This window comes from Leguminivora glycinivorella, chromosome 11 (assembly GCF_023078275.1).
Source record: "Leguminivora glycinivorella isolate SPB_JAAS2020 chromosome 11, LegGlyc_1.1, whole genome shotgun sequence".
Lineage (NCBI taxonomy): Eukaryota > Metazoa > Arthropoda > Insecta > Lepidoptera > Tortricidae > Leguminivora > Leguminivora glycinivorella.
The window spans coordinates 1062566-1075246 of NC_062981.1; the positions used below are offsets into that span (position 1 = coordinate 1062566).

The 12681-nt window shown below is 39.2% G+C and overlaps 1 protein-coding gene across 2 annotated transcripts in view; it reads left to right on the top strand.

Annotated features, from left to right (window-relative positions):
• Window positions 1–12681, top strand: part of LOC125230996 (stimulator of interferon genes protein-like) — a 29716-nt gene that overhangs the window by 9475 nt on the left and 7560 nt on the right. For both annotated transcript variants that reach the window (XM_048136320.1, XM_048136319.1), the window contains exons 4-7: window positions 2384–2478; window positions 3500–3665; window positions 4728–4796; window positions 6810–6915. In XM_048136320.1, coding sequence (XP_047992277.1) covers window positions 2384–2478; window positions 3500–3665; window positions 4728–4796; window positions 6810–6915 — 436 coding nt within the window. The remainder of the gene's footprint in view (window positions 1–2383; window positions 2479–3499; window positions 3666–4727; window positions 4797–6809; window positions 6916–12681) is intronic.

Consider the following 12681-nt stretch of genomic DNA (forward strand, 5'->3'; position numbering starts at 1 on the left):
GGCCTCCTTCAACATGCGCCACTCGTCACGGTGTTGAGCGATCTGGAGCCACTTTTTCCCAGCTGTCCTTTTGATATCGTCCGCCCAGCGCATCTGCGGTCTTTTTTGACGGCGTTCTTCTCCCCATGGTCGCCATTCAAGTAGTCTTTTATTCCAGGAGTCGTTTTTACGTGCTATATGGCCAGCCCATTCCCACTTCAATGTTGCTACGCGTTTTATCACATCAGTGACTTTGCTCTGTTGTCTCAGCCATCTGTTCGTTTTCGTAAAAAATCGTAAAAAATACTGTGGTTATGGGCTCCTATTTCTACACTTAGCCTCATAGAGAGAGGGCCATTGTGCGTGTTACAAAGCTCTTATTATAACTATTCGGTTCTTTCAACCGTGGGGCTCTAGAAATTTTTTATTTTGTGTTAATCCTGTGACGGTCGTAAAAACATGAACAACTCTTTGTCTCTATACCTACGTAAGTAAAATTTAGGGGTCTATTTCAGCACGGGAAGCATGGTCGCGCGATAGACGATAAAATATCAGCCCGTCCCTATCGCACTTACAAATAGTGCGATAGGGACGGCCTGCTATTTTATCGTCTATCGCGCGACCATGCTTCCCGTGCAGGTAGGCAAACATGGTCGCGCGATAAATGATATAACCTAACCACAAAATTAAAATTTTGAAAAACCCCCGACCGCGACCTAGTGGACCGATTTTCATGAAACATGGCTAAGAACACTCCCGAAAGCTGTCTGTGGCATCGTAGCTCCCGAACGGATGGACCTATTTAGATTTAGTTTTTTTTGTCTGAAAGTTGAGTTAGTCGGGAGTGTTCTTAGCCATGTTTCATGAAAATCGGTCCACTATGTCGCGGTCGGGGGTTTTTTCAAAATTTTAATTTTGTGGTTAGATTAGGCGAGTCCGCAGTCCGCACACGCAGTATAACCAAACAACAAAATTAAAATTTTGAAAAAAAACCCCGACCGCACTTTCATGAAACATGGCTAAGAACACTCCCGACTAACTCAGCTTTCAAACCAAAAAAAAAACTAAATCAAAATGGGTTCATCTGTTCGGGAGCTACGGTGCCACAGACAGACAGACAGACACGTCAAACTTATAACACCCGTCGTTTTTGCGTCGGGGGCTAAAAAGGAGCATTCCATGTAATAGTCTACCGTTGTCCCGTAAAAACGACAGTTTTTGAAAATTGTCTGGTGTGAGTGGATCTTTATCTAAAGCATATGCCGAATTATGTACAGTAAAACGTTCGCTTGCTTTAAAGGCCGAAAAAATGCGCAACTCACGAAATATATCGCGTTCATACGGGTTATTCCGAGGCAATTCCGTCGCGCGCCAATGTAGACGTGCCTCGGTCGAGGCGTAAATACTAATAAAAGGTATTTTATACACCGTGTTTCACTCAACACTAAAAACCTGAAAACCGTTTGTTCAGAATCGAGAGTAGAATCGATTGAGCTATATCTTGATGGGGGTAATATTTTTTGTTTTAATTTGTATAATTAGTTATTGTTTACGTGCCCATTCTACAAATTCGTAATACAACATTGTGCATATCATATTGCTAGAGGTTGTATACCTTTTTCAGTATTTAGGGGTATTAATACTGGCTGGTTACTTGGACGATTATTTTTTCCGCTACGAGTTTGACGTTGTGCGTCACTTTAATTTTAAAGTTTATCATAAGTCATAACAAATTGAACTCTTACCTAATTACAACCTTGTTAGTTTGAATTTTAGGTTTAAATTTGCTTACTGCGTCACCTGTCCAATTTGAAGTTTAGGTACTGTGACACAGTTTAACGTGCTTTACAGTGACATAGCTGTCTATTGGTAAACCTTATGTCGTTGCAGTAACGTACACAATTAATCAGTTTTAAGGTTTACAATGGTAGCTAGCAATTATTTTATTGAGTGTAGAGTTAAAAGTCGAGTAGAGCTGCACAGAAAATTAAATATTCAATTTAAAAAAATAATAATCATCAAATTAAAAAATGAATATTCTAGATACGTCTAAAAAAATAAAAATCAGTTGGGGTGTCTGAGGTTTTGAGTGATACCGGAAACACGGTGTATATTTGTAAGTACATTGAAAATAAGCCTGTGTGGTGACGGGTTAAGAATTTCACCACCCCCTTTCTTCCCGTCGGTGTCGTAGAAGGCGACTATGGGATATGGGTTAAATTGTGGCGTAGGCGAGAGGCTGGCAACCTGTCACTGCAATGTCACAGTTTCGTTTTCTTTCAACCCGTTATTTGCCAAGAGTGGCACTGAAGCTTTAGTAGTTTCATGTGTTCTGCCTACCCCTTTATGGGATACAGGCGTGATTGTATGTATGTATGTATGTATTGAAAATAAATAATTTCAGAAACGTCGCTCAGCAACGATATCGTACGGAGAAGGGATGGCGTGCAGCTTCGCCGAGGGCTACCTGTACCAGGTGATCCCTAGCGATGGAGCCAGGTTAGTATTTAGTTTAATATGTAGTATTTTTAACCCCCGACGCAAAAACGAAGGGGTGTTATAAGTTTGACGTGTCTGTCTGTGTGTATGTCTGTCTGTCTGTCTGTTTGTCTGTCTGTTTATGTGTGTGTCTGTCTGTGGCATCGTAGCGCTCGAACGGATGAACTGTGGGATGAACCGATTTTGATTTAGTTTTTTTTATCTGAAAGCTGAGTTAGTCGGGAGTGTTCTTAGCCATGTTTCATGAAAATCGGTCCACTAGGTCGCGGTCGGGGGTTTTTTCAAAATTTTAATTTTGTGGTTAGGTTAGGTTATTCATATTTTTTTTTTATACTACGTCGGTGGCAAACAAGCGTACGGCCCGCCTGATGGAAAGCAGTCACCGTAACCTATGGATGGCTGCAACTCAAAGAGTGTCACATGCGCGTTGCCACACCCTTAGAAATTGTATAGCAGATGTTGATTACCATGAAAAAATCAATAGTTAATAATTCTCTATAGCCAATTCTGGCTTTTTTTAAATATACTATGTCGGTAGCAAACAAGCACACGGTCCGCCTGATGGATAGCGGTCAACGTAACCTATGGACGTCTGCAACTCAAGGGGTGTCACATGCGCGTTGCCGACCCATTAGAAACTTGTACACTCCTTCCTTCTTGTATCAAGTATTTGGGCCATTTTTTTTCAAAGTTGTCCACCCCACTTTTTTTTTAGATTTGGAAATTTTTGTGTGTTTTCCACTCAGAATCGCGAGCTCTTTCAATCCTAATAGGAGAAAAAAGTGTCCCAAGGTTTTTTTCTCATTCCGTTACCACTTTTTCATACATTTTGTATGGCGGTAACGGAATGGAAGGTTCGAAAAAATGTATGGAAATCTTGGGACATTTTTTTTCTCCTATCAGGATCGAAAGAGCTCTAAAATACCCATGTTACAAAAAAGTGGGGTGGACAACTTTGAAAAAAAATGGCCCATTTAGGCAATTTTTAGGTAAAAACCATAGAAATTCTTCTTATTTTTAGATTCTACGGGCTAAACGAACAAATCCGCGAAGCCGAGGCTGACCAACGGGTTATCTTCCCGGTCCGGAGGCTCTTCATAGTGATCACCAAGTCTCTGTTCTGCCCGCCCAACCTGGAGCACTTTAACAAGAACGACCCAATGCAACCGAGCATGGAAGCCTGCAGAGTAAGCTTAAAAAAATGAGTCCTGGAATAGTAAAATCCCGTCTAGCATAGACTCCATCCTAGCAGACAAGAAAAGTCCTCAATCCGAATGGGTGATGTGAAAAATCCTTGGTTGATCTACGGCTCACTTTATATAGTTTCAGTCTAAATAAATATATAAACAATACACAGCTAGATTTTCTAGCAAGGCTACTGTCTACTCGTGAGGCAGTTGCCTCGCGAGGCAAGTGTGTAGACTTGCCTCGCTCTCCGGAGGTTTCTCATAGTGATCGCCAAGTCTCTGTTCTGTCCGCCCAACCTGGAGCACTTTAACAAGAACGTCCCGATGCAACCGAGCATGGAAGCTTGCAGAGTAAGCTTAATAAGCGTTTGTCCTTTTCTATCACACCAATACGTCCGAAAGGGACAAACGAACTTTATCGGCTTGATAACTTTAGTTACGTTTTTGAATAAAGGGGTAAATAAATATATAAACAATACACAGCTGTACTTGGTAGTAACCAAGGGAACGGTCTAGAGTTGCCTCGCGAGGCAAGTAATATACACAGTTGCCTCGTTGCTCTCCGGAGGCTCTTTATGGTGATCATCACCAAGTATATGTTCTGCCCGCCCAACCTGCAGCACTAAAGTGCTGCAGGTTGGGCGGGCAGAACAGATACTTGGTAACAAGTACGCCCCGATGCAAGCGAACATTGAAGCCTGCAGAGTAAGCTTAAAAAAGTGTATCCAAAATCAATCGAAAATAACAGAAAAGTGCACTTTTCGCCAATTTCGCCCTCATAGCAGGAAAGGAAAGTGGCAAAGTGGCACTCATTCCTAACGGTATATTCCCCGTTTGGAATGCGAAAAAAGATTGCTTGAGCTACGGTTTAAAATAGCGAACATTACTCACGAGGTACACGACCAAAAAGTCAAAGCAACATGCCTCGTCCGAGGCGAGGTAGATCAGTTGAGGAAAAGACGCCTGCTGCCTCGTTCGAGGCATGTTTACAGCCGTTTGCGAAGACATTGCCTCGTGACGCTGCTTGCTATGAACTCTATTCATTCATTGTTATCTTTTCAGAGTCTGTCTGACGTGCAAAAAGATGTCGCGGGAGTACGAGATCGTGTGTACAGGAATACTACATACAAGGTAAGGATTTATCATAATAGTACCACATCTCGGACACTGGCGATCAAATACATGAAAGAGGCGCGTTCCTAGCACACATTCTAAGCTGGTGTAGGTGAACGCGTACCATTCTTGTATTAGTGAGATATGACAGGTCGACTGTTCGCGTTTTTGACAGGCGGTAACTGTGAGGTAACCGAGAGGGGGTGGACGGCACTTTCAGCGGGGAGCGGGAGTGGCCGTACCGTACGATACTACTGTTTATTATACTGTGATAGTACGATGCCAGATGTCAGAGCCAGATGGTCGGCCGACATCAAAAAGACGGCAGGGCCGACCTGGCACAGAACCGCCTCATATAGAACGGAAATCCAAAGAAAGAAGAAAGAAAGAAAGTTTATTATCAGAGTTAGGTTTCTGCATTTCCAGGGGTCTCCGCACTAGGCTGTGCCTGTGTCGCGGGGAACCATTTAAATTGTGTTACTGAATTAGTTACAATTTTAAAGAAAACTACTTAAAAGTTAAATGTATACAACTAAGGCTCTAGTTGAAACTAGAGGGTTGAAGCTACGAAATCTTCTGTCTCAGCATATTTCTGTGAATGCAAAAAAATCCAGAGTAATACTTTTGCTTCCTTTAGACTACAGACTACATAATTACATAATTTACTTAATTTTTTTTAATTTATTTAATTTTAATTTATTTATTTATTTACGGTTACATAATTTATTAATTGCATTATATGAAAGAGGCATATGTTCAGCAGTGGAAGCAAATATGCTGAGAAGAAGAAGAATAGTACGATGAGACCGTCACCGTAAGTGTGTTTTCATTATTCGATCCGATATCCGATGTAGGATCGACATCCTATACATTAAAGACGCCATTTTTGATTTTTACAGAATACAGAATACAGAATCATTTATTTGTCCAACATAGGTGTACATAAGTTGTTACATTACATTTCCCTTTAAAATCCTTCCAACATATGTGAAAACGCACTAAGGCTGTATGTCAGCGGAAAACGTAAACGTGCCGGCAGGCAGGTTGCTCGACCGAGCAAAACGCGCACTGCCTCGGCCGAGGCAAGTGTACATAGCACATTTGCCTCGCGAGCAAATTGCCTCGTTCCTCGCTCTGTGTAGACACTGTAGACCCGGCTACTGACTTTTTTTGTATACCACATCAATGGCAAACAGGCATACGGTCCGCCTGATGGAACCTTTAATTTTTGAAAGCCATTTAGGCTTTATATTTGATATTTGAGCATTTATTTTTTTGCCATTTATTTTTTTAGGGAGTTTTAGGTCAATTGTACTCAGAATCACGAGTACTTTCAATCTCACAGGGAGACAAAAAGTGTCCCAGAATTTCCATACATTTTTGTTACTTTCCTCTTTTGTTACCCCACGCAAAATGTACGGAAAATGGTAACAAAATAAAAAATCGTATGGGACAATTTTTTTAACTACTAGGATTAAAAAAGCTAGTGATTCTGAGTAGAAATAGCATTTTTTTTTTTCTAAAATATCGCATTTCATAAAAGTGGCGAAAAAAAAAGAAACGCTTATTTCATGTCGTTAGTAATTGTCAAACCAAGAATGTCCTATAATATTATATTAAGGGGATATTCATTTGCATAAATAGCGCACCTCATTCTGACTTCTGATATATATTGTATAAATCCTAGACATCCTATAAACACATGTTGCCAACCAGTTTTGTGGTCCCCCTTCCTCCATCCTGGCAATTAAAGATGCCATACAAAGAAAAAAAAATGTTCATCAAACCAAGCCGTGGATGTCAAGAGTGAACAGGCATCTTCTGGGCGAGCTCACTCCATCGTAGGCCACGTCTTTGCCTTTGGCTAGTCTGTGGCCAAGAGTAAGCCCATTTGTAATAAAAAAAAAATGAAAGGGCACAAATAAATTTAATGCTATAGTATTTGCAGCTATAAATATAGCCGATAATACTAACAATTCTATATTTACAAGTGGCAATGAATGAGTTATATTAAAATGATATTTGTCATAGATTCGCCGGCACCCCGACGACCATAAGCCAGTGTACGTGGTGGCAGAATGCGCGACGCCTCTCCACACTCTTTGGAAAGTGCTACAACGACGCACAGTCTATCAGCGTAAGTATTTCTGGTATAATATATTAGTAGTAGATCCTACTTCCTAGGGCCACACTTTTTGGAAAGTGCTGCAGCCAGGCAAGTATTTATAAATAAATAAATATTATAGGACATTCTTACACAGATTGACTGAGTCTCACGGTAAGCTCAAGAAGGCTTGTGTTGTGGTTACTCAGACAACGACATATATAATATACAAATACTTGATATTGTTGATATGAAATCGAATTGAGTGACGTCACGGTCAACTCAGTTACTTTATATATTTCTATCTGACTTATTAAATAGAAATGGGATTTTAAAAATACTTATATACATACGAAAACATCCATGACTCAGGAACAATCTGTGCTCATCACACAAATAAATGCCCTTAGCGGGATTCGAACCCGGGCTTAGCAGGCAGGGTCACTACCCACTAGGCCAGACCAGTCGTCAAACAGTAAGGTCAGTGCGGGCAAGACCGGCATAGTTTATTTGAAATAAAGTTTGAGTGGATAAAACTCTATAATTAATGCAGTCTGGCGTAATGCGCATGGTCCTACGGGATAGCAAATATTATATTTTACAAAGCTTTTACAGTATTTTGGTGAAGTAAGGTACTTTTAAGTGATAAAAATCACTTTTTTTTAGGCTCGGCGGGTTGACCGTCCTCCCGCGATGAGCACAGAAAGACCGTCTAGTGCTTGTTGTCGCGTAATTTCATATGAGACTATGTTCCAAAATCATGATCATTGTTATTTTACGTAATAACGGGGCAGAATGTGCTAGATAACTATTAAAATAACGTTGAAATTTTCAACATATAAGCATTTTTCTATTTATAAGGCAAGACCGGCATATGTCCCGTAGATGGGGTTCATAACCTTTTCTTTTCATGTCCAGATATTGCACAATACTGTTTTTCCAACGAACACCTGCGAATACAATTTAGTCACGATATTACAGGCTCATATAAATCCAACTACTTATCTGTTTTTGAAACTATGTTAATTAAGAAAACGTAATAGGATATTAAGATACGTGAATTAGTTTGGTAACATTTCTTAGCAATGCTTGGTTTTGCTATAGTCACTACAGTATGAATGAATGCGTAATTTTTTTTCATCACACTCTCACACTAAATGTGATTTTACACGCAGGCGGAGCGTGAGTTATAGAAAAATCGTTCTCCCAAGGGAGTTATGAAATTTCTAGTACCGTATTCAATTTTTTTATCTTTCTACATATTTTTATGTTGCAAGTGTCATGAAAAACATTGTGTGTAACTCGGAGAGTATGAATATTACAAACTCGAGTCTTGGAGGAGCTAAATGGTTCTTTTCTGTTCAAGGATTTTATGTTGCCAGTATAACATATTAATTCAATGAAAAGAGTTTTGACATTATATTTCATGATCGTTTATAAATTGTTGTAGATTAAGTTCGTACTACTGATTTGCAGTAGGTATATTCATTATTAATATTTTGGTAATTTCCTCATAGGTGATGTGAAAAATTGTATATGTCACATGGTAGCAAAATTATTTCCACCTTGAGCGTTAATACTTGAATCCCTCACTACGCTCAGGATTCTAATTTTGAATCCCGAGCGTAGCGAGATTAGTGATTCCTTTACTTCGTTCAGGATTCAATAAACACCCTTTGCCCCATTTTGCTCGATTACGACTTCAAAAACTCAGTAGAGATTCAGATGTCATTAATACATAAATATTTACATAAATATTTGTATACTTAATACATAAATATTTGTTTCAGTTATTAAAAATAGCAAACAATATACAAGTCATGTCTATACATCTTCCGAAGAATGTATTGATAGAATCTTTTTTGATGCACTTCCTAACGCCAGCGTATATATCGACGAGGAAGACGAAATGCTTGAGAAGTGCACAGTTTGTGCCACTAGTCATAGTTTCGATATGACCCTCTGTGCCTCCAGGGTTCAGTTTCTGCCGTCTGACGAACAACCTTTATCAAATATGTTTTTTCAAGGGTGCGCAAATATTATGTTTTCTGTTTGAATAAATAATTGGATTCAAAATGCTTACTTTTATTTTTAAAAATACATAACTCTCTTTTGAAATATTTGTCGCCGCATGTTGCACAATTTATACAAATACATATATACCATCTTAAATATGATGATGAGTAATGCAGTGTAAGTAGGCTTAGTTCTGTTCACCACATATAATTCTTCACAACTATGTAATTTTTATTTAATACTTTCGAATGATATTAGTAACACCATACGAATCATTACCAAAACTGTATTTCGAAGTTAAAATCAAAAACGGTACAACTATCATAAGCAAAAAACGTACTTATATATTGATATTGTTTACACTCGACTTATTTCCAGTAAAGCCTAAAAAAGGTTGGCCACTCCTTGTTTATGATATGCCGGTCTTGCCTTTCTCTTTTATGCCGGACTTTCTGAGTAGGCACAATTTCTAAGTTACATATTTCTGAACATAAAACAAGAAATTGAACGCGTTTTGAGTAGATTAATAGTACTAGTCAGAAAGAACGGTTATTAAATGACTCCGTTACATATATGATATACAAATATTCCGACTGCTTCTATTTTATTTTAATTTTTTGCGGAACCATGTTTAACTCGATGCTCGAGTTCGAAACACGAATCAAGTTTATTGTTAACTAGTGTTCGTCCTAGGGATATGTATTCAAGACCAATGACTTAAGGGTGAAAAACTGGTATACCTTCGGAGGTGTGAGAGGCGTAGATATATAAACACAAAAGTTATTGTCAATAGACGGTCTTTCCGGGTAGACGGTCTTCCCCACACTGACCTTAATCAGTAGTAGATCCTACAATTTATTTTCCCGTGGGAGTTGCCAAATTTCTTGTAATAAAATTAACTTTCTCCAAAATTATATATTTGCATATTTATTTTTTATTGCAAGTGTAATGAAAAACTTTGTAACTCGGGTTGTAATAATACTGCAAACTTAGTCCTTAAATCGTTCGGGCTAGGCGTCGCGATTGAACTGTACTCAAGTTTGTAATATTTTTAACTTACGACCCATGTTGCATGAAGCTGCTGAGCCGCGGTCCTGGGTTCGAATCCCGGAAAGGGCATCTATTTGTGTGATGAGCACAGATATTTGTTCCTGAGTCACGGATGTTTTCTATGTACACATATTTAAAGTCACACACAGGTCGAACGCGATTAATTAACATTATTTTTTTTTTTTTTTTTTTGCTGGGACGTCAGTCTTCCGCGACCACGGCCAGTGCAACCTGGCCGAAACGTTGGGAAAAAAGGTAAAAATAATGTTAATTAATCGCGTTCGACCTGTGTGTGACTTTAAATATGTGTACAAAGCGCGAGAACTTAAAGTGTTTTCTATGTATACACCGTGTTTCACTTAACACTAAAAACCTGAAAACAGTTTGTTCAGAATCGAGAGTAGAATCGATTGAGCTATATCTTGATGGGGGTAATATTTTTATTTAAATTAGTATTATTAGTTATTTTTTACGTGCCCATTCTATTGTACTCGTAATACAACATTGTGTATATCGCATTGCTAGAGGTTGTTTACCTTTTTTCAGTATTTAGGGGTATTAATACTGGCCGGTTACTTGGACGATTATTTTTTCCGCTACTAGTTTGACGTTGTTTGTCAGTTCAATCTTAATGTTTATCATAAGTCATAACAAATTGAACTCGTACCTAATTACAACCTTGTCATTTTGAATATTGAGTTTATTTGATTACTGCGATTACCTGTCCAATTTGAAGTTTACTGTGACAAAGCTTTAAAGTGTTTTACAGTGACATCTTAGCTGTCTATTGGTAAACCTTATGTCGTTGCAGTAACGTACACAAATAAATAGTCTTATGGTTTATGATGGTAGTTAGCAATTATTTTATTGAGTGTAGAGCTAAAAGTCAAGTAGAGCTGTACAGAAAATTAAAAATTCAATTAAAAAAAAAGTAACGATCAGATTAAAAGATGAATACTCTAGATGAGTTTAAAAAAATAAAAATCAGTTGGGGTGTCTGAGGTTTTGAGTGATACCGGAAACACCGTGTATAAGTATGTATTTATCTATTTAAGTATATATTTTGAAAGGATGTGCAGAGAGTCTTAAGATTCCTTTGCATTTTATTTTCAACTTGGCTCTCGGTTCTGGGTGTTACCCGCATCAGTGGAAAGTTTCTAGAGTAAGGCCGATTCCTAAGGGGAGTGATCTTACTGTGGTGGAGAATTACAGGCCAATAGCTGTTCTTCCTACGCTGGCCAAATTGTTTGAGTCCATACTCCATAAAACTCTGTCAGTACAGACTAGACCTTTTCTGTGTGATGCGCAGCACGGTTTTAGGCCGAATCGCTCTGTAAACACGAATCTTCTGATTTTAGTCGATAGCATTTCGGAACACCTTGATAGAGGTATACAGGTTGATGTGCTGTATCTTGATTTTAGAAAGGCTTTCGATCGCGTAGATAATGATGTATTGCTGGAAAAGTTAAGCCGTATTGGTTTTTCTACTGGATTGCTAAAATTATTTGCAAGTTATCTACGTGATCGACAGCAATTTATCCGACATGGTTGCTTTGTATCGGCTCCATACCATACGCGATCGGGCGTCAGCCAGGGCTCCATACTGGGACCATTCCTGTTCGGAATCATGATTAATGATCTCCAGTCAGTTCTGAAGTCATCTCAATGTCTCCTTTACGCCGACGATTTAAAGTTAGTTTACGGGGTGGAGCAAGGAACTGACTGTGAATCGTTGCAAGCGGACATCAACCTGGTGTATCAGTGGAGTATGGAAAACAGGCTTCTTTTCAATTCTGCCAAATGTTGTGTCTGTACTTTCAGCCGCTCACAGGCTCCAATACTTGCGCAGTACTTTCTGGGATCAGAGACTATAAATAGAGTATTTTCAGTTAAAGATCTAGGCGTGGTCTTCGATACGCATCTCACGTTCCACGAGCACATAGTGTCTCTTGTGGCCGACTGCTATCGAAGACTAGGGTTTGTAGTCCGTAACATGCGGGAGTTTAACGATCCACTGGCCATCAAGCTCGTGTATAACGCTTTGGTTAGAAGCAAATTAGAGGCTTCGTCGATTGTATGGCTACCGTATGAATCCACATACTCGTTAATGCTCGAGAAAGTGCAAAAAGCTTTCCTAAGGTTTTTGTACAAAAAAATGTATGGGTACTACCCGCTTTTGTATCCAACCAAGTACCTCTTGGGAACCCTTGGATACAATTCATTGGAAGTCAGAATGACCTTTAGTTTGTTAGGTACTGCGTGTCGAGTGCTGCGCGGAGAGTCAGATTGCCCGGAACTAGTTAGCCGCCTCGTGCGACTGTATGTTCCGGGAGTCTCCAGAATAGATCTCAGGCCTCGGCGACGCGTTCTTTTAGCGGTGCCGGCTGCGCGAACTGTGTCGCGAAGGAACTCTCCACTACTGCGTGCTCTCTCACTACTGAATGCGCTCTTGGCGTCAACACCCGAGTGCGATCTGATTGCATGGCGATGGGCGGCTGTGAGAAAGGAATGCTTGAGGTTTTGTGAGGAAATGGATGCTAGAGGCCATCGAGTGTAATGTGAGGTACTTAGTGTTATATTGATTGTACCTTTCTAATTTTATACGTTGTTATATGTTATTTAAGTTTCATGGCGTATTAGCTCACTGTAATGTCATGTTAACGTATCGACAAAATAAAATAAAAAAATAAAAATAAAAATAAAAATATCGTCGCTTAGCACCCATAGTACAAG